The sequence below is a fragment of the Nicotiana attenuata genome, chromosome 11 (genome assembly GCF_001879085.1).
Source record: "Nicotiana attenuata strain UT chromosome 11, NIATTr2, whole genome shotgun sequence".
Taxonomy (NCBI): Eukaryota; Viridiplantae; Streptophyta; class Magnoliopsida; order Solanales; family Solanaceae; genus Nicotiana; species Nicotiana attenuata.
In genome coordinates this window covers 16,309,923-16,330,033 of record NC_031999.1, presented here as the reverse complement: position 1 = coordinate 16,330,033, position 20,111 = coordinate 16,309,923, and the positions used below count along the sequence as shown (strand labels likewise).

At 37.7% G+C, this 20,111-nt stretch overlaps 1 protein-coding gene across 2 annotated transcripts; it reads right to left on the bottom strand.

The window, feature by feature from the left end:
- Positions 684 to 19,475, bottom strand: LOC109234176 (ribosomal RNA large subunit methyltransferase I). 2 transcript variants are annotated; one of them, XM_019400056.1, is made up of 8 exons: positions 19,021 to 19,469; positions 18,470 to 18,695; positions 18,232 to 18,366; positions 16,382 to 16,604; positions 12,617 to 12,803; positions 7,139 to 7,323; positions 6,314 to 6,451; positions 684 to 1,211 (listed from the first exon to the last, which is right to left on the bottom strand). In XM_019400056.1, exons 1-8 carry the CDS (start codon positions 19,115 to 19,117, stop codon positions 1,083 to 1,085), a joined length of 1,320 nt encoding a protein of 439 aa, XP_019255601.1. In that variant the 5' UTR covers positions 19,118 to 19,469; the 3' UTR covers positions 684 to 1,082. The 2 variants fall into 2 exon arrangements, with proteins under 2 accessions (XP_019255601.1, XP_019255602.1); XM_019400057.1 differs by lacking the exons at positions 684 to 1,211; positions 6,314 to 6,451 and adding an exon at positions 6,458 to 7,034 and having other exon boundaries at positions 19,021 to 19,475.

Sequence of the window (20,111 nt, the reverse complement as noted above, 5' to 3'; positions counted from 1 at the left end):
TGAAAATCGCGGAAGAAGTTCGTCTACAGACGCTTGTATAAAGGTGTATAAGATGCGTTTATACTTTCATATACACTATTATACAAGATTATACATAATTATACAAAAAACTAACTGCATCTTTTCCCTTGCGTCTTTTCTGAAATTTAACTCAAATCTTGTTCAAATCTACTCAAAATCACTTCAAATTGAAATTTAGAACTCCTTTTGGTATTTTCAATTAATTGGAACAATCCCAACTAACAAACTCAAAAAATTCTATTTTCGAAAACAAAGCTTTGAATAGCCTTCAATGGTGAACTTCTACTCTTCAATTTTCTTACATTGCAATCAGGTGACACAGGGGGAAATGTAGTAATGGCGGATAACCCCTTGAAGCATATGTAGAAGATGTGATAAGAAAAGAGAGTGAATGCAATGATTGTGCAAACACAAATTTAAGTCCATAAATTTTGAATTTGCTAGTACTTTCAAAATATGTACAATATGGGCTAGGTCGAGTAAAACTTAAAAACATGGACCATTTTTTGTTACGGTGTGATGCCAAATGTATTTTCTTGTAAATCTTTCAAAAAAGGAAACATAGTAATGATAATGGTGAGAATGAAGTGCTAAAGAAGTGCTTTTCTTTCCAGTCAAGCTCTTATTTCTTAGTTATGAAAAACAAAACGTGCTAAAAAAGAGGCAATTCAAACAAGCTACACATATACTCCTCTCGACTATGTTTAATAAAATTTTCTATTTACATTTTCATTCCCTTGGTTGTAATGTCTTATAATTAGAAATTTAGAATGTTACCGACTGGAAAGTCAGTTTGATCACCCCCATTTCACCTCTAGAGATCTTGTCTCTTGCTCAACTCGCTCAACAACAAAGTCAACTAGGGAAATTGCGTCAGGAGTAGCGGCACAAACCAACTTCGACCGTCAACAGGTAATACAGGACTAATAGTACTTATCCGAAAGAGGGAAAAAAAAAAAAAATGGCATTTTAATTTCTTTGGCACCTTACACCTTGAACTTGCTCTATTCCTGAAAGGATTCCATTAGTAAACAAGGGGTTCATTCGATATGCAAAAAGATCTACAACACTCTAAGCAAGATATTCGTGAGGTATGCTCCCTCTGGATAGGCAGGATCAATTGGATGATCACATGCTGCTCCTGCCTGACGTACAACAGTGATTTTCCTCCCAGCCATTGATGCAGCACCCTAAGTGTAAGCAAATCAGAAAGCACATCAATCAAACTATGTTTCTTCAAGGACCGGATCAAGATATTAAAGCTCGGAATAGGACATAAATTAAAATTGACAAGTTCTCGGCTGCATTAAATACCACAAAGAATAGATCCTATTGCTGAATAAACGTTTCACTTAGTGGACTAATGTCTTTAACTATATGTACGTGTGTCTATGTAGTACTGCTATTTTGCCTGAAATGTGCTCATGCAGTCCCAACATGCACAATAAGTGAGGATGCTTCATTCAGTGACATGGTAATCAGTATTGTAATGGTCGCCATCAAAGAAAACAGAGGAGGAGAAACAAGCTTCTGTCTATCCACATGGCTATATAAAGAGCATCGAGTTATCAATTGTCCTTGTCCATAGACGTTGTAAAACCACATAGGAGCAGAGCAAGAATTGACAAAGTTAAAATGGACTAACTAAAGCCTACCTTACAAAAGAAAAAAAGAAAAAAAAACTAAAGCCTACTTTATACATTATATCATGGTGTTCCATTAGATAACATTGTCTTTTAACAAACCTGTTAATCAAACATCAAGTTTCAGGGCATCAAATGGATTTTGGGTCCTAAAACCATGCAGTATGTGGAAAACAAATGCAACTCACAAAGTGGCTTCTTTCACTTGGTAGCCCGAGAAGCTTGTTTAACACAGGAAAATCTCTAAAAAGGAGGATTTCTGTTCTGCTCCAGATGTTATCTATGTGGAGACAAGGTTGAGAGTATCAAACATTTATTTTGCACTATCATCTTATGGACCAGCTATGGCAACTCTTTCTGAACATGGGACTAAAATGGAGCATCCGAGAGTGTACTCGTGAGCTACTGAAATATTGAAGCATCAGAGGCAAGAATTCCAATCAAAGGAAATGCTGGCAAACCGTTCCCGCTTGCATATGGTGGACAGTTTGGAGGGAGCGAAACACTAGGTTATTTGAAGATAAAGGAAACTCTTTTCAGAAGATCAAGTTGACCAAGAGCGGATCTAGAATGTTGGTTATGGGTTCACATGAACCCAATAACTTTTGCCCAGACCATGTATATATATTAATCCACTAATTATATATAAGTATTTGACTGTGATTCGTAGTTATTATTGTAACATTGACTTGAAGTTGCTATAGTAATTCAGGAACTTCAACTTCTAGATCCCCTTTGAAGATGAACTGTTTACTTTTATTTCATTTTTGGTGTAAATAACAACGAAAAACCCAATATAGTCCCACAAGTGGGGTTTGAGGAAGGTAGATAGTAAGCAGACCTTACCCAAGGGTGGACCCACGTGGTGAGAAGTGGGTTCAACTGAACCCGCTTCGTCAAAAAATAATATTGTATATATGTATAAATTACGGCTAAAGCAAGGTAAGTTTTGTATAGAAATTATTTTTGAACCCACTTGACAGAAGCTTTGCTCTTGCAAAAGTGGTCAAGCGGGTTCAAAGTATTGGTGAGGTTGTGTGTTCAAACCCCTTTCATGTTTTGTGCCTGCTTTATTTTTTGTTTGTATAAATTGCAACAAGAATTAGAAAAGGAAACAAACCCATAAAGATAGCAGCATAGTCTAATATAACTGTCTTTGCAATCAAATCAAATTATTTTCCTTGTAGTATATCTTTTATCGTTTTCTTTATTTTATTTTATAGTTTATTTTCTTTACATAAATTCAATAGAAATTATATTGAAGTTTATTTTACCGCAGAAAGTAATTTAGTTCTCCCTTTCATAAAATTTGCCAAGACTTGCAAATATATTTGTTGAAATTATTTGTCATTTGTTAGTTTAATTTAATTTAGTATATGTTGGAATTCTTTTCATTTTTTTATATTTAATTTTTTTAGTGTATAAACTCTCTTTCTTTGATTATTGTTGTTAATTTAGTTTAGTTTGTAACTCTTTTCTTATTATCTTCTTTTGCAAATAGTAACTTGTTACTTATAAATGCTAAAAAGATTTTATAATCGATCAGATTTCTTAGAGTTAATAAATTCTAAAATTGGTAAAAAAATATTTTATTAAAGTTTAATAAATTAGCTAAAATAGAATTAGATTTTTAAATTAGAATAAGCAAAATTTTGTTTAAAATATAGAGCACCGACTTTAAGAGGACTTTATTACGAGATCACGTTGTGAGCAATAAAGACAAAAAAAACTTGCTTCTCGTGCCTTATACCGCTTATGTTAGTTATGGATTTCTCCGATTAAAACCGCTTGTAGAAAATCCTGGGTCTGCCACTGACCTTACCCCTGCAGTGAATGTAGAGAGGTTGTTTCCAGTAGATCCTCCGCACGCAGAAAATGAGAAAAGACTAGTAGCAACAAACAATAACGAGAACAAGATAAAGGAAACAAGGTGAAAGGAACATGTAGTGATAGAAATCTACAATATTAGAATACAAGCCTACCACTAATAACATGGAAATGTACGGAAAAAAACACAACTACCTACTAACTTACAACATTAATCTTTGACCTCCACACCTTCCTATTAAGGTCATGCCCTCGGTTAGCTGAAGTAAAGCCATATCTTGCCTAATCACCTCCCCCCATTACTTTTTTGGCATACCTCTACCTCTTTTAAGACCCACCAAGGACAACCTCTCACACATCCTTATCGGGGCATCTGTACTTTTTCTCTTCAAATGCCCAAACGATCTAAGTCTCGCTTCCCGCATTTTGTCTTCCATGGGGGCCGCTCCTACTCTGGCCCGAATATCCTCATTCTTAATCTTATCAATCCTAGTATGCCCGCACATCCATTTCAACATCCTTATTTCTGCTACTTCCATTTTTCGGACATGAGAATTCTTGACTGGCCAACACTCAGCCACGTACAACATAGTCGGTCTAACTACCACTCTGTATAACTTACCTTCTAAGTTTAGGAGACACATTCTTGTCACATAAGACACCGGATGCGAGCCTCCATTTCACCCACCCGCACCAATACGATGTGTAACATCCTCATCAATCTCTCCTTTACCTTGGATTATAGACCCCAGATACTTGAAACTATCTTTCTAAGGGATGAGTTGTGTATCAAGTATCAAACTCCGTCCACTTCACTGGTCCCGTCACTGCACTTACACTTCAAGTATTCTGTCTTGGTCCTACTCAACTTGAAACCTTTGGACTCTAATGTTTGTCTCCATACAGCCAAATATCACGTTAACACCACTTCGGGTCTCGTCAATTAGTACAATATCATCTGCAAATAACATACATCAGGGCACCTCCCCTTGAATGTGACACATCACTGTACCCAACGCCAAAGCAAATAAAAAAGGGCTAAGAGATGACCCCTGATGCAACCCCATCACTGTCAACTGTTCCGAGTTCCCTCCCACTGTCCTCACCCAAGTTTTAGCTCCTTCATACATGTTCTTAATCACCCTAGTATACGCTACATGAACACCTCTAGCCTCCAAACATCTCCATAGAACCTCCCTTGGGACTTTGTCGTATGCTTTCTCTAGATCAATGAACAACATGTGCAAGTCCCTCTTCCTCTCCCTATACTGATCCACTAACCGCCTTACAAGATGAATGGCTTCCGTAGTCGAACAACCTGACATGAATCCGAACTGATTTTTGAAAATAAACACTCTTCCTCACCCTTGCTTCCGCCACCCTCTTCCAAACTTTCATAGTGTGGCTCAACAGCTTGATACCCTATAGTTGTTGCAATTTTGGATATCACCCTTATTCTAATATAATAGAATCATCGTGTTCCACCTCCATCCTTCGGGCATCTCTGTCGTCCTAAAAATGATGTTAAGAAACCGATGAGTCATTCCAAGCCTGCTCTGCTCACGCTCTTCCAAAAATCCACTGGAATTTCGTCTGCCCCGGTCGCTCTCCCCTTGCTCATCTTATGCATAGCCCCATCGACCTCCTCAATTTTATATGCCTACAATAACCAAAATCTCAACGGCTCTCGGAGTGCTCCATACCACCCAACACGATGTCTCTGTCTCCCTTTTCATTTAGGAGCTTATGGAAGTAAGTTTGCCACCTACGCCTGATATGTGCCTCTTTCATCAATACTCTGCCATACCACGTCTTTAATTCACTTCACTTGGTCCAGGTCACGAGCCTTTTTTTCTCTCATCTTGGCTAGCTTGTACAGCTTCTTGTCCCCGCCTCTGTCCCTAAGTTCCTCATACAAACATCCAAACATTGCAGTCTTAGCCGCCGTAACCCCTAGCTTTGCCTCCTTCTTGGTCTTCTTGTACCACTCCCTGTTCGTCCTCTTCTCCTCCTCGTCCTTGCTCTCTACCACAGATATGCGGTTTTCTTGGCTTCTACTCTTTTTTGGACCTCTCTTCCCACCACCAGTCCCTCGTGCCCACCCGAGTAGCCCTTCGAGATTCCTAGCACCTCTCTAGCCGCTTCCCTGATGCAATTCCCAGTCGAGGTCCACATACTACTCGCGTCCCCTCTATTCCTCCAGGCCCCCATAGCCACCAACTTCTCCCCTAACTCCCGAGCTTTGTCCTAAGTCATGGCTCTCCACTTGATCTTAGGTTGACCATACACAACCCTCTTCTTCCTGTTCCTCATAAATCTCCAAGTCCATCACCAAGCGCCTATGTTGGGTTGAGAGATTCTCACTCAGAAAATCTTGCAATCCAAGCAAAGACTTCTATCACACTTCCTAAAGAGTAAGTAATCAATCTGTGTCTTGGCCACCGCACTCTTAAAGGTTACTAAGTGTTCTTCTCTCCTCTTAACAGTGAACTCATTGTATTTCTAAAATTCTGGGTTCATATCTAACATTTGTTAAAATTTTAGTGGATATTCACATATAAATATGTACTCCGCATCAAAATACTAGGTCCGAAAGGGCCCAGTAGTAAAGTACGGAATCTGCCCCTGAAAAGAACCATAGTCATTCTTCCGCAAATAAAAAAATTGCAATATTAGGGAAGAACAATTTCCAAAACTTTTTTTTCGGAACAAGTTAAACACAAAATTCTTTTTACAAAAAACTTTTTCATAATATCGGAAAAAATTCCAACAGTGTTTGATATATCTTTTTACTAGTCCTTGAACAAAATAATCTAACTTGCCTGAAGAATGCGCAAGAACAGTCCACTTTGGGTCATAGCTCCAGAACATGAGCAGGTCATTAGGAGACCACCTCTTTTTGTCAACTGCATGGCCAAATAGTTCAAATTCCTATACATGCCAGACGCACTCTTTAAGACCTGTATTAAGTAACGAACAAGTGAAAAATGACGACAAATGAAAGAGCTCTTAAACAAATAACACGATGTCATAGAAAAGCTTTTTCCTGCCAATTAGTTGAAATGACTAAGATGGAATAGAAGTGATGAAACAAAGACGACAGAGGGCAAATATGACTTATCCTCACAAATGAGGAAGTTAGTAACCAGGAATGCTAGTCCAAGCATATTCAAAAAGAACAGATGCTCTATGGCATCCTCCTCCTCTCACCATCCCATTGGATAAAACAGATGTTCTATGGCATCATCCTACGCTCACCATCTCATTGGGAATTTTTCCACATAGTTTCTTGGGAAGTGACTTTCATGTCATCTGTAATTTCATGAGAAGTTACTTAAAATGGTTAATGTATTGCATGCACTGGTCCTGGATATATAAGTTGATCACCATTTTCTATCAGAAATATTCTAGAAGCAACATTCTTCAAATCCACTAGCCATGTGATTCAACAACCAATACTTGAGATACCACATCAGTAAATCACTTTCCACCAAACGCGTCACATAATAATTCATTTACCAGAACTCAGAAATCGAGCAATGCCTACACTCCACACAGCAAATGCAAATCTTTTTAGATTCAGAACAAAGTAAAATTTATCACCAATACATCAACACTGAAGTCCACATACAAAACATTTCAATTACCTTTTTCCGAGGCGCCAATTTAGGAGGATCCAATATAACTATATCCCACGATTCGTTTCTAGAAACAGCAGCCTTCATGAACTCAGTTGCGTCTTCTCGCAGAAAAGATATCCTTTGGGAATCCAGGCCATTTAATGCAACATTTTCTTTGGCAAGTTCCAATGCAGGTGAAGATGAATCAACACCTTCAAAACACTGAGTATTTACTACACTAGAAAACCAGAAGCAAACTTAAAAAGTAGTACCAAGATATAAAAAAATTGCACGTCGGATTAACTACGAAAGTGTTCTGATACACCCCGAGGAATAAGATAAATATTGCTCGCATTCTTGAATGACTCCACAAACTTACCGACTTGAACTACAACTGTGAGAATCTATCGTTCTTACTTTCAATGACGATGAGAATGCGAAGAATGATATTTGCTTAATGTGAAGTGCAAAGTATGAAGCAAGTGCATGGCACGCATAAGAGCGAGGCGGTGGGGAAGCGAGAAGCAAGTGTTTCTTTCAATTCTATTATCTAAGTGTTAGTTATTATTGGGTGTATTATCCTCCTGCATGTGACTAAACCAATATCAGAGAAAAAAGAAAACAGAGAAAATAGCAAATGGAACAAGCCGATGTCTTTCTCTGCCTCTTTATTGCACTCTAGTTATGTACCTTTCTCTCACCACCTGTAACTACAGATATGCTCCAATTGTGTCTTCTGCAGTGTTCTTCTCTGCACCATTTATCAACATGTAATGATGTCAATTTGCTAGAGGCACGTGAGCTGGTTGAATGTCACATGGGCAACGCTTGGCACATCATCTCTCTGTTATCAATATAAACAAGAGAGGAAATGTGAATGAAGGCAGTGAAGAATCATTACAGAAATATCATTCTCTCAATCTACTCTGTTCTTCTTCTCAACTTTCCTTTCTGCTCCTTCACTATCTGTCTATTTCTCTCTCCATCTCTTAATACTATAGCTCTTTCTCTCTCTTCCCTATTCTTCTTCCAAAGACTGTTAAATCATACGAAAGTTCATCATTATTGAGGTTTCAGCCTTGACTTAGTTTGTTGGTTCAGATTAGCATTTTTTTTTCTTTTTTCTTTTTTTTTGATAACCATGGTGTCCGGGCCAGCTTGCGCGTACCTCGACTAATTCCACGGGATACCTGCCACCTCCCACCAGCAACAAGTACCAAGTAACTCTATCCACCAAGGCTTGGATAGATGGTAAGAAATTACCTATGGGATTTGAACCTGAGACCTCATGGTTCTCACCCACTTCATTGACCACTAGGCCACACCCTTGGGTGCTTTCAGATTAGCATTTTAGACCTGTTGAGAATATAATTAACTAAATAAAAGTGTGTCCAGATTTTAGATGAGATGGCCAGACCTTCAATATGGTACTTAGGCTGGCAAACATCTTAAGCTCGAGTCTCACCGCTACCCATTATCAAAAAGAAGATTTCCAAGTGCTTGGCCCATGAAAAAGAATCAAGCCTGCACGTGAAGGGGCGTGTTTAGAATATAATTAAGTAAATCAAATGTTCTCTCTAATAGCTTAAACTTTTAGATGAGATGGTCACATACTTAATAAGATCCACTTTCTTGTAATTCGCACTTCATTTCGTTGAGAACTACTGTAGTTCTACTTTGAGTTGAAATCAATGGAAAACCCTTTTGCTTATGTAATGATCCTTGAGGTTAGACTGTTACAAAATAGTACCAGAGCCTTTTTCATGGCACAGCTCTGATTAACGACCATGGCGGAAAAATATGGAGTTGAAGCTCAATTTCGCATTAACACAAGATAACCTAACCAAAAGAGGATTTCAATTGTGCTCTAAATGTTATTTATGTGGAGAGAAGGCAGAGACAATTAGCCATCTTTTTTTGCATTGCAAATTCACTTTACAGATATGGAGAATCTTCATCAGCTTAAGGGGAATTTCATGGACAATGCCGGGAAGAATCCTTGATATTCTAGCATGCTGGAGTAAAGAGGGTTCACTTTCTAGAGATAAAAAAAGATGGAGAATTGTCCCAGCCCGCATATGGTGGACAATTTGGGAAGAAAGGAAAAGATATTTTGAAGACAAGTCTAGTAACATCCAGAAGATAAAGATGAAATGCTTAGCTCTTTTTTATTTTTGGTGTAAAGGAAAGCTTTTGGAGGATCATGAATCCATTTTAGATGTTTTAGAATCCTTGTGAGAAGACCAGGGATTAGAAGTTGTTTGTACTTTTGTCTGTTCACTCCCTTTGTAATTATGGGTGACGTCACAATTTTAGTGAAGTCTTTATATTAATACACAAATATGTTACCTTCTCAAAAAAAAAAGCTCAATTTAGCACCTACATCAGAGTGAAAGTTCTGGACTTGATGAAGAAATTGACATCAAATCAGGCAGCACAAGGAGTGATAAACGAGCATGGGCTACAATGAATGAATATGCAATGCCAAGGATTTAGGACCTAGGAAAACCAGATGAAGAGGTTGCTATAATTTACGAGGGTTCCAAAAAGATTACCTTATATTATAGAAAAGCTTGAGAAAGGGGCACCCCTGTGCTTATGATTATTGATTCTAAGGTGAAGAAGGTAGAGGGTGAGGCAACACGAAGGAGCCTAACTCTAATCAAGTGTTTGATCGGGTTCCTCACTAAAACCTCTTCTCTTTGGATGTGATATATTTGGTTAACTAGAATATGCAGTCAAATGGTATGAAATGGCACCAGTTTCAATTGAGCTAGCGTTGTTGGAGTTGTCAGGGAGATTCTGTACTTATGAGAGGTCTGAGAGATGTCCAGTCTATTGATTTGGGATTTTGCTCTCTTCCAATGAAATTAACTGAGTCGTTCAAAATCCTATTATTCGGGGTCGGGCAACTCATGGACATGGTGATAAATATTAAAGCTCTAAAGTGTGGACATGGTGATAAAGATTAAAGCTCGAAAGTGTTTTACAGATATGTAACTGGCTGGAACCAAACCCGATGGAGTTTCTTCCTTGTTGTTTTAACTGAAAGCTCTCATGCCGGACAGGTGGATCAGGGTCTTCAGATATTTGATAGCATGAAGCGCAAGTATTCGATTGAGCCCACTATGAAACATTATGCTGTTGTCGATTGGACGAGGCTTTTAAATTTATTGAAAGCATGCCCTTGGAGTCAGATTGTGATCTGGGATGCAGTATTCTCTACTTGCAGAGCTCACAAGAACCTTGAAATAGCAAAAGTTGCATCAGAGAAGCTCCTGCAGCTTGAATTACAGCATGCTAGAGGCTATGTCATTATGTCTAATGCTTATGCAAGAGCAGAGAGGTGGGATGATGTAGAAAGAGTTAGAAGTTCAACGAAGAACAAAAATGTTGAAAAGGCAATGGAGTTCAATGGAGGTGGATGGTTTACTACATTCATAACTTGCTGGTGATAATGCTCATACAACTAAGCAGGAGATATACTTGAAATTGTAAGAAATATTAGAGAAGCTAAACAACAACATTACAAGCCAGAAACTAGTTGGTATGCAATTCAACTTGAAGACCTATTGATATTGTGGGATGAAATATTTGCCTGTGACAACAGGAAGTTGGAGAAACCTTCCAAAAATGATGCCGGGTATGATTTATTTACAATAATGTTAAGCTGGTTCGGCCGGTCAGAGCATCATACAGAAAAATCCATTTTGAACTCAAGGATATGGTCTGACTCATTTTCTAGCAACCTTGAGGACAAGGTTAAATTCAAAGGGAAGGGAATGCAATGACCTCAATTTGTTAGGGGCACATGAACTGGTTGAATGTCACATGGGCAACAGCTTGGCACATCATCTCTCTGTTGTCAGTATAAACAAAGGGGAAATGCGAATGAAGGTAGTGAAGAATCGACACAGAAATCCCCTTCTCTCTATCTGTTGTTCTCTTCTGAACCCTCCTTTCTGCTTCTCCCCTACCTCTCTATCTCTTATCTCTATCATTCTTCCTTACTCTTCTCCTTCTAAAGTCTGTTAAATCACTGCCAAAGATCATCGTTGTTGAGGTTACAGCCCTGACTTAGTTTGTTGGTTTGATTAGCATATTACATCCAATATCTTGTAACTTCGCACTTCATTTTGTTGAGAACTACTAATATTCTACTTTGAGTTGAAATCAACAGAATACTCTTTCGCTTATGTAATGATCCTTGAGGTAAGGATTGTTACAAAACAGTACATCCATACTTCATCTTTCTTTTTGATTGATATTGAAAGGTGACTATTAAAATCAGTTGCTGGAAAATGACTTGCTGACATGGACATGGCTTCTAGACATTACAATAAGATGTTTTATCAAGAAAGAAATTACAATAAGATGCTGCGATTGACTTTGCTGTCTGCTAACAAGGAAAATGATAGAGGCTTCTCCACCTATCTGTTTGGGTTCTCTTTTTTGATTAAGTATGTTTGTTTAAAAGAGCAAGTCGATATCATAAGCACAATTTCTTCAATTCCCCACTATCCTTCTTAAGCTTTCATAAATATTTAAGGACCAATTACCTCTCGCTTGCAGCTTCACAGAAGGAGAAGGAATGGCATGGGCTCCAGCATCATCAAAGTGATTAGGTTATATACTTATATCAAGGATTATTGGGATTTGGAATGCTTTATAGTACTAAAGACCCCATGGATTCAGAAATAGAAGGATAGCTGGAATCCTTGAAGAAAGAGAGAATGAACCACCGCCTGATGTTTCAGTTGGGGCAATATGGAGGTGAATAGTTTGAAGAGATCGAGAGTGGAATAAGAGAGAATTCAAAATCGAAGAGAAGGCAAAGAACCAAGGGGGTGAAGAGGACAAACAATGAGTGCAAAACCTTCCAATTTGTTTGAACCTAACACTAAATTATGAGGAAGGAGGTTACCTCCCTATGGGATTGGTGGTAGGACATTGATCAACAAATATGTTCTAACTTTGTAAGGCATGGGATTGAGCTCTGAAGCATTTGCCTAGAAACAGGAAAATGGCTTAAAAAGCATATACTGAAGACAACCTAATAAAAGAACTCTACATCAAAATCACAAAACATAGTAACTCATAGCCTTTTTGGCATTTCAAGTTTTATCTATGATTACTCCTAATAATTATCATAGTAATATGTCATTATCATTTTACTTAGTTATCTAGGAAAAGATCAGGTATTACAATTTTTTAATTTTCTATGTTAAAGCATGAACTGCGAGCAATGAACAAGAAAGAAAAAGAGAAAGAAGCTATTGATATGTTAGTCCGAAGAACATATATCGGTTGTACATTATTGTAATCTCACATTTTTATTTTCATTAAACACTATAATCTTGTATCTTTTTTACTCCAACTTGCTTGGAATTGAGGTGTAGTAGTTGTTGATGTTGTTGCTGTCATCTAACTGCATGAGTTACACATGCAAAATAGTAACTTACATTTGCAGATAAGAATTGACAAGACAATGAAAGTAATTAATACCGATAACATCCAAAGCACCACCAGATGCTGCATTCAGAGCAAAACCTCCAGTGTAGCAACATATGTCAAGAACTCTACGACCCTCTGAAATGGTAGATAAGAAGCAACGGTTTTCACGTTGATCTGCATAAAACCCTGTCTTTTGGCCATCCAAGGATATCCAATATGAAATTCCATTCTCCATAACCTCAACCAGAAAAAAGATTAAACCATGTTAACAAATCTTTCAGGCTTTCAGCAGCGTAGATTAATACTTAACAGGAAAGTTCATACGACAGCTCAAAAAGTATATCCACATCGCACACCATGGCTTAAACCTTTAGCATACAGTGTTCTTTTTTTCCAGTCATCTTCTTTCCAATGCAATTATAGATCAGATGTTAAATGCAGATATAGAAAAAATCATAGAGTAGTTGCCAAACTATTGCAGAAGTTGTGATTCGGTCAGTTCTAATAATGCGTGTAAACACTAGCTCGTATATATTTGCTTCAAAATGCACTCTGACCCAGCTGCCAATGCAATTGAATCTAATTTCTGGAAACATTCGGATAGGTATATTGCATTTTAAAAGGGTGAGATCTGGGAAAGCAAATATAAGATATTAAACTTTGATACAAAATAGAAAAAAGGAAGTAAAATCCTCCCATCTTGCCTTTGCTCCTCTCCTCCTTTTCCTTTCCCGCTGCACAACTTGTGTTAGAGCCTCTATCTTAAGAGAAGATATTCTCTCTATCCCAACTTCAGAGAAAGAGGTGCGAAATGAACCTGGAAAAGGGTACTTGACCGAAAGTAATCTATACAAGTCCAAACTTTGGTATCTTTGTCAGTACCCAGACTGAACGTTGAATAAAAGATTTGATACCATTAGCAAAAAGAAGGGGTAGATGACAAAACAAATGAGAGAGTCAACCAAGCCTTGGAATAATGGAGAGCACTCTATAGATCAAAGGTTTAGGGATAAGTAAAACCAAGACCCAAAAAAAATGCATTCCAAGTTTATCTCCCACAAGAGAATAGAGGTGAAATAAGATTAGACGGAATTGTGGTGTCTAAATGCAGACAATATATCAGAAATCTAGACTCATTCTTTCAAGAGAATGACATGATAAATGAAATAAACACGGGGGGTTAAAATAGGATGACTGAAATGAAATAGTGCTATGAAGGTACAATGTGATAGGAAGATACCTAACATAAAAAGAGCAAGTTATATAGAACCGTTTTGGAACCAGCAATATTATATGTGAGCGACTGTCGGGCCTTAGATGGAGGAGAGTCGTGGCAGTATTATGTGATAAAGATACCTAATAAAGTGAAAAACAAGTTCTACATGAAGGTTGTGAAACCAGCAATGTGAAATGTGAGTGAATATTTTGCTGGTAAGGAGCAACATATGCACAAGATGAGTGTAGTAAAAATATAGATGTTAAGATGGATATGGGGTCATACAATATTGAACAAGACCAAAAATGATCACATTCAAAAAAGGGTGCAAGTTGCACACATAGAGGAGATGATGCGAGAAAGTCATATGAGCTCTAAAACCCCAACAATCTCTGGAAAAAAAATATTACAACTTTGGGGGGGAAAAAAAAGAGACCTACGAGCTCCTAAATTAACACGGCTTAGCTAAAGACATAAAAAAATAGAAGCAAAGGATTTAGATGCGTGATACCAGTCAGTTGAAAATAAGATTTAGTTTTTCTTGTCCGTATGAGCGATACAAATCAGTTAGATTAAGGTTTAGTTATTATTGCTACACTTACACTTTTTAATAAAGTAAATATCATTAGTGTTTGGGCAAACAAGTAGAAAACTTACAAAAACATATGGTTCTCTAAGAATGATACACTATCTTCTATACAACAAAGAACCTCATGAGTGCACCAACAAGAAAGAAGGAATAAGAGGCTACTCGCCTACTCTTCAAATGTATCAAATTTCAACCCTAAACCTTTGAAAGCTCTCTCATTTATTTCTCTTCAAACAACCTATATAAGTACTAGTAGAGCAACGTCTACCACAATTCTAGCAAAAGATTACCTCTTTCACAATGGATGGCATCACCCAAAGATTTCCAACTAGTTCAAGGTCTCCCACCATATCCTTGAAGCAGCCCGAGAATGTAGAAGGTGATGGTCGACGTTTTCACCCGAATCCTTAGACATAAAGCACCAATTGACATACATGACCTCCTACCTTTACTTCAGATTTTCGGCCGTCAAGATCACACCTCCTGCTGCAAGCCAAGTGGAAAAAAACACACCTTTCTCAAAACCTTACGGATCAAAGTCGAGCTACATCGGAAGGCAACACCTCCCTAATCAAAAGCTTCTCATAGAGTCACCTAACAGAAAAGACTCCATTGTTATCCACTCTCACCTCCATACTCATGCTACCCTGTGAAGTGCTTTCTTTGCGACACAGATTGACTACATTTGGAACTCTGTCACCTCCTAATCTTGGAAATTCCTCCTAAATCGTAACCGCAGAAGACTTGACAATCTTACAGCCTCCAAACTTATTGGACTATTAGCTCCTTTTGGCACGAAATCATGTAAATGTTTGGGAAAGAAATTTTCGAAGTACTGTCCCGGCACCACCTATGGCCCCAAAAGTTACCCTACCCTAAATGACAAGTTGTCGCTAAACCCTTCTCAGATCCGGTGTTTGCATGAGTCATTGTGATGTGGTTAAAGATTTGTATGTCAGCCGGGAGACTTAGAGAACTTTAGTTTTAGAGAGCTCCTAGTTTGCCTTAAGAGACAAACTATATAATATTGAAATGAAAGACCCTCGTAGAGCATACAGAAGGATATGGGGGATTCACATAGCCAACCCCTGATGTTTGAGATTAAGGCGTCATTGATTGATGCTTGGCCCTTACTTTACTTCCGGCATGTCATCTATGTGCCAGAAATATGTCTCAAGTTGAACTATTGGCTGGGCCAGGGACGAGAAGCAGCCTCGGTGCACTAAGCTTCCGCTATATGCGGGGTCCGGAGAAGGGCCAAACCACAAGGGTCTATTGTACGCAGTCTTACCCTGCATTTCTGCAAGAGGATATTTCATGGTTTAGGTTTGAATTACAACCTTTTAAACTCGAGAAGAATTTAACTTCAGCAATAGTTTGGCTACTGATTCTGCAACTCAAACAACAAAGATAAAAAGTAAAAAAAAAAAGTGAGAAAAGAGAGAACAATTAAAAAGTCGGCCAGAGAATTTTGACATGATTAGGTCAAAATATAAACTTCAAGATAACAGAATCAACACTCCACAATATTATTATCTAATAACTAGATCAGTTTTCTGATGCTAATGATAGGCCAGTATAGCATACTGTTTTCAAATCTACAGGCAGAAAGCTCACTGAATATTTAGCACCTAAACTGCTTCTAAAGCATCATTGTGTGCAACATAAGCACCTCTCCACATATCACACTACGAAGATAATTGTAATTACTTACGATTAGGCATCTACGATTTTGCGTTCAGTTTCTGAAACCAACAGTAATAGCTTAATGAAAAGGAGATGCCTCCTTAACAACACAAGATGCCCTCTAAAAGTTGAAAGTCAGATTTAGCATTGTACTTTTGCAAATCCTAGCATCTAACATTTATATGTTAACAGGATTTCATGTCAGATCACACTCTTGGCTTAGTTTCTTATTACCTCCATGCGAGCAAACAACTCTTCGTATTGATTTTAGCTCACAAAACAAATTCTGAATGGCACAACAGATCCATATGAATACAGATCTCACCTTTACCCTAGTTTGAGGTATGATTAGATCTGGTTTTTTCAAATCAGAAAGATCTAAGCCTTCTTCTTTCAAGATTTCAACAGTTGGCCTCCAGCTTATCTGTTTGATATTATTTAATCTACTCAAACAATCCATTATCTGATGCTGGTATATCTGCACCCAAGCAGCTGATGAAGCTATTACAGCTAAATCTCCAAAGATATCAACAATAAGGCCTGATAGTCTGTCATGCAGTAATTTTTGCAATCAGTAAATATCAGATTTCTTGCAATTGAAGTAATTGAACGACAAATTCGAGAGCATGTAAAATAATTACAATTACCCTTGCAAAAAATGCAAGATGTTAACAGCCTCTGTATAAACTTGACATGTGTATTTCTAATATACATCATAAATTACACATTTGCCCTAAAAACAACTGCCTACATCTATCTGCATGCTCCTGCCTCTATGAATTTTGCTAGGTGAAAGAAAAGGATGACCACTGTCACTCCCGGGTTGGGTGAAACTGCATCCATGTCCCATATGAATTTTAGAAGCTGCACGAACTTCTTCCATAGTGAATATGAACCATTTGAAGTTGTCACTATGCCAAAAACTGGCTGAACCAACTAGCAGCAACAAACAAAGATTAACTGGACAGAATCCTTTGTCCTTTTTTATTTTATAAGTAGAATGCAGCCCCTAATGCTTGCATTGCGGTAGGATGTCTACATCACACCCCTTGGGGTGCGGCCCTTCCTCGGGCCCTACGTGAACGTGGGATACTTTCGGCACCGGGCTGGCCCCCCCCCCCCCCCCTTTTTTTAAGTAGAATTTCATTACTTGCACCAAGAAGGTACTAATATACACATAAGACCTCTGATTCCTTTAAATACGGGGAAATCCAAAAAGTCAGCAATTGTATTTACATTTCTCTTCACAAAAAGCTTGTTGTAGACCAGAATTCTGTAACTTCCCTATTCACTAAACGCACCTCGAAAATTAAATATATATCACCTATACTAAACATGAAATCTTAGTGAACTGAGGCACGAGCTGCTAGAGGACATCATTTCTTAACTTAGGCACTAATAAGCATAATAAATTAAAATAATAAGACAGTACATCGACTCAAGTCTTCAGCTGTAAGATTTGCCTTCTAGAAAACTTCACTCTCAAAAAGAAATATAGAAAGAAAAAGGTCTTATTTTTAACACGTTGCTAAATCTTCTTCATTCTGTAATGCAAACATCATAATATTCACAATCACGCATATTATATGGAGTACATGTAACTAACTAGCGAAATGAGAAGTAGAACACCTTCCATAGGGAATCAGTCAAAAGCTGCAATTTGTAGATGTGAAAAGGAGAAATAATTTGAGGAAAATGTCTTATGGATCCTATCAAAGAAGGCTTTACGTGTTTTCATCTTAGAAGATACAGAGCATAATAGTATGAGTTAAATTACTGCTATAGCTAGCCTATACCTAATTTTTACTAATTTTAAAGGGCCGACTGATTCTTTCCCTGTAAGAAACAGCTATGACAATCATTTACTAGTTGTCCATCTAGCATTGACAGCTAGCAGTCCTCCATCTGTTCCCCAATTTCTCCCTAACTTTTTTTTATCTTATTTTGTTTTGTTTTATTTGGAATTGTCCCTCTTTTTTCATAAAATAGTTGCACAGACTGAGTACCAAAAATCCATAATCAGGAATGACTCAACTGTAATGCACGTGGGGATGTCATTTAAGTTGCTTGAGCAATTATGTAAAAACTTCAACGCCATAGACATGATCAAATGATCTTTAGTGCCAATAAGGCTCCATACATGAGAAACAGGGATGAATGTTTAAGGAAATATACCTGTCCCCTTCGCTATTAACAAGACGATATGCATTTGTGCGAGTAGAAGGAATCCCTAGATTCTTACGCAACTCCGCAGCAGCTGCAATTCTTGTTTCTAGTAGCTTTTCCGCATTAAGGGCACAAGAAGGGTCTCTGCATCATTTTACACAAAGCATAGCAATCAGCAGCGGTGAATATTTATTTGATCCGACGAAAATAAGAGGACAAGAAAAGAAATAAACGGGACAGATAGTACAATGTTGTTTCCTCTTCTTGCTGCATGAGGCGGACACGGAACATAGAAGTAGAATTGTAAAATCCCCAGCCAATTGGTTTCTCAGTGCCATCAGCAACAAGGACAATATCCCCAGTGGTGGGTGGTGGTCTACCAATTACTCTATCAATAGCACCACTGTAAACCATTGGACTTCCATCCTTAAATAGTTGTGTCTTGCCCTTTTTAAGCACTACTTTTGCAACACCTGCACAACCAATTCAATCAGATTGGGGCCAGAGGCGGATTCAGGAAGTTAATGGGTTCTTGGGTTCACAATCAAATAGTTATAGATATTTATTTTAGTGGATTTCTTAATACATATATGAGCAAAAGCTACTAGTTCCCATAGGTTACAATGTAGATCAGCCTCTGGTTGGGGCAGCAGAATAGCATTAGCTGCTAGAATAATTGCAGTTGTATAAGGAGCATTTCCTTGCTCTTCAGCCATATAAAAACAAAGGCCTATACAATATTTTTCTCTCCAGTAAACTCTTTTTTACAGTAGGGATACGTATTGAATGGGTACAAACCTGTAGGGTGGTTAGAGGCAATTTCCTGAAGGGAAGGAGTTGCCGGTAATGAAGCAAGAGATAGAGACCTGAGCATGAGGCGGCCACTGAGAAGCATAACCACCGTCGATAGCTCTGCTGAAACCGTCGACTGGGTAGTAAGTTGAGGATGGACACCACCCGTCGTAGCTGCAATTGCTATCTGTACGGAGTACTGTGACTGTGTTACTTATCAAGTATGGGCTCTGAATTCAACCGGACCCAATTGAACTCTTTTAGTTTAACCTAAGCCTGTGAGTTAAAATTAAAGGGATGGCAGATAAAACCGACATCCGAATCCCAGTAAAAATCTTTCTTGAAAACAGAAAGAAGAAAAGCTAAAAATTTCAAAGGAACATACAGGGAATGTTATGGTGAATTGCAGTGAAGGCTGGTTGGTTTGTTAGCTGGTTCATCAAATAGTTCAAGTTTAGATTATAATAGTTTGCTTTAACTTTTTACTAATTTGTTAGTCCTTAGATCGAAAAGATTTTTACATACATAAACATTGTTAGAAAACTATATTAGCCTCCCTCCTATATATAGAATTACCAATTATGTACATTTTTAGGATTTGAGAATAATTAATCAATTTCTACAATGACTATAAAGTACAAATTCCACTCCCCCACGTTTCTTTTTCAATATCCCACTCCCCTCACGTTTCTCTCTCCCTTTCCCACCCCCTCCCCCACGTATCTTGCACAAGAGAGCATCGATTCCACCATTGACAACCATTAAAAAGCTTTGAAGCTTTGAATTCGAATTTGGGTTTTTAAAAATCATTATTTGTTTGGACTGGGTGTTGTTGCAAACAATTGGGAATATGGTTTGGAGTTTATATCTTAATTTTGAAGGTGTTTTAGTGAAGATTAGACTTGATTTTGGTTGAATTTCAGATTGAAACTCGAAGAAGAAGAAGACATGATATACATTATATTTATGAAATTGTAGTAAAATTGTAAAAAAGTTGTATTCTGTTGTTTATATATATATTTTTTATTTAAATATTGTATGAAAGTTGAACAATATTGTATAAAAATTATNATATATATAGTAGACAATAAATTGCG

Excerpts from the sequence above, each read along its gene's own strand:
- LOC109234176 (XM_019400056.1), bottom strand. The coding sequence starts at position 19,117 with ATGCTTCTCAGTGGCCGCCTCATGCTCAGGTCTCTATCTCTTGCTTCA. Across the intron at positions 16,605-18,231 it reads GTTAATAGCGAAGGGGACAG|ACTATCAGGCCTTATTGTTG; the intron begins GTATATTTCCTT and ends ACTGCATGACAG. Across the intron at positions 7,324-12,616 it reads TGGTGCTTTGGATGTTATCG|GTGTTGATTCATCTTCACCT; the intron begins GTATTAATTACT and ends AGTGTTTTGAAG.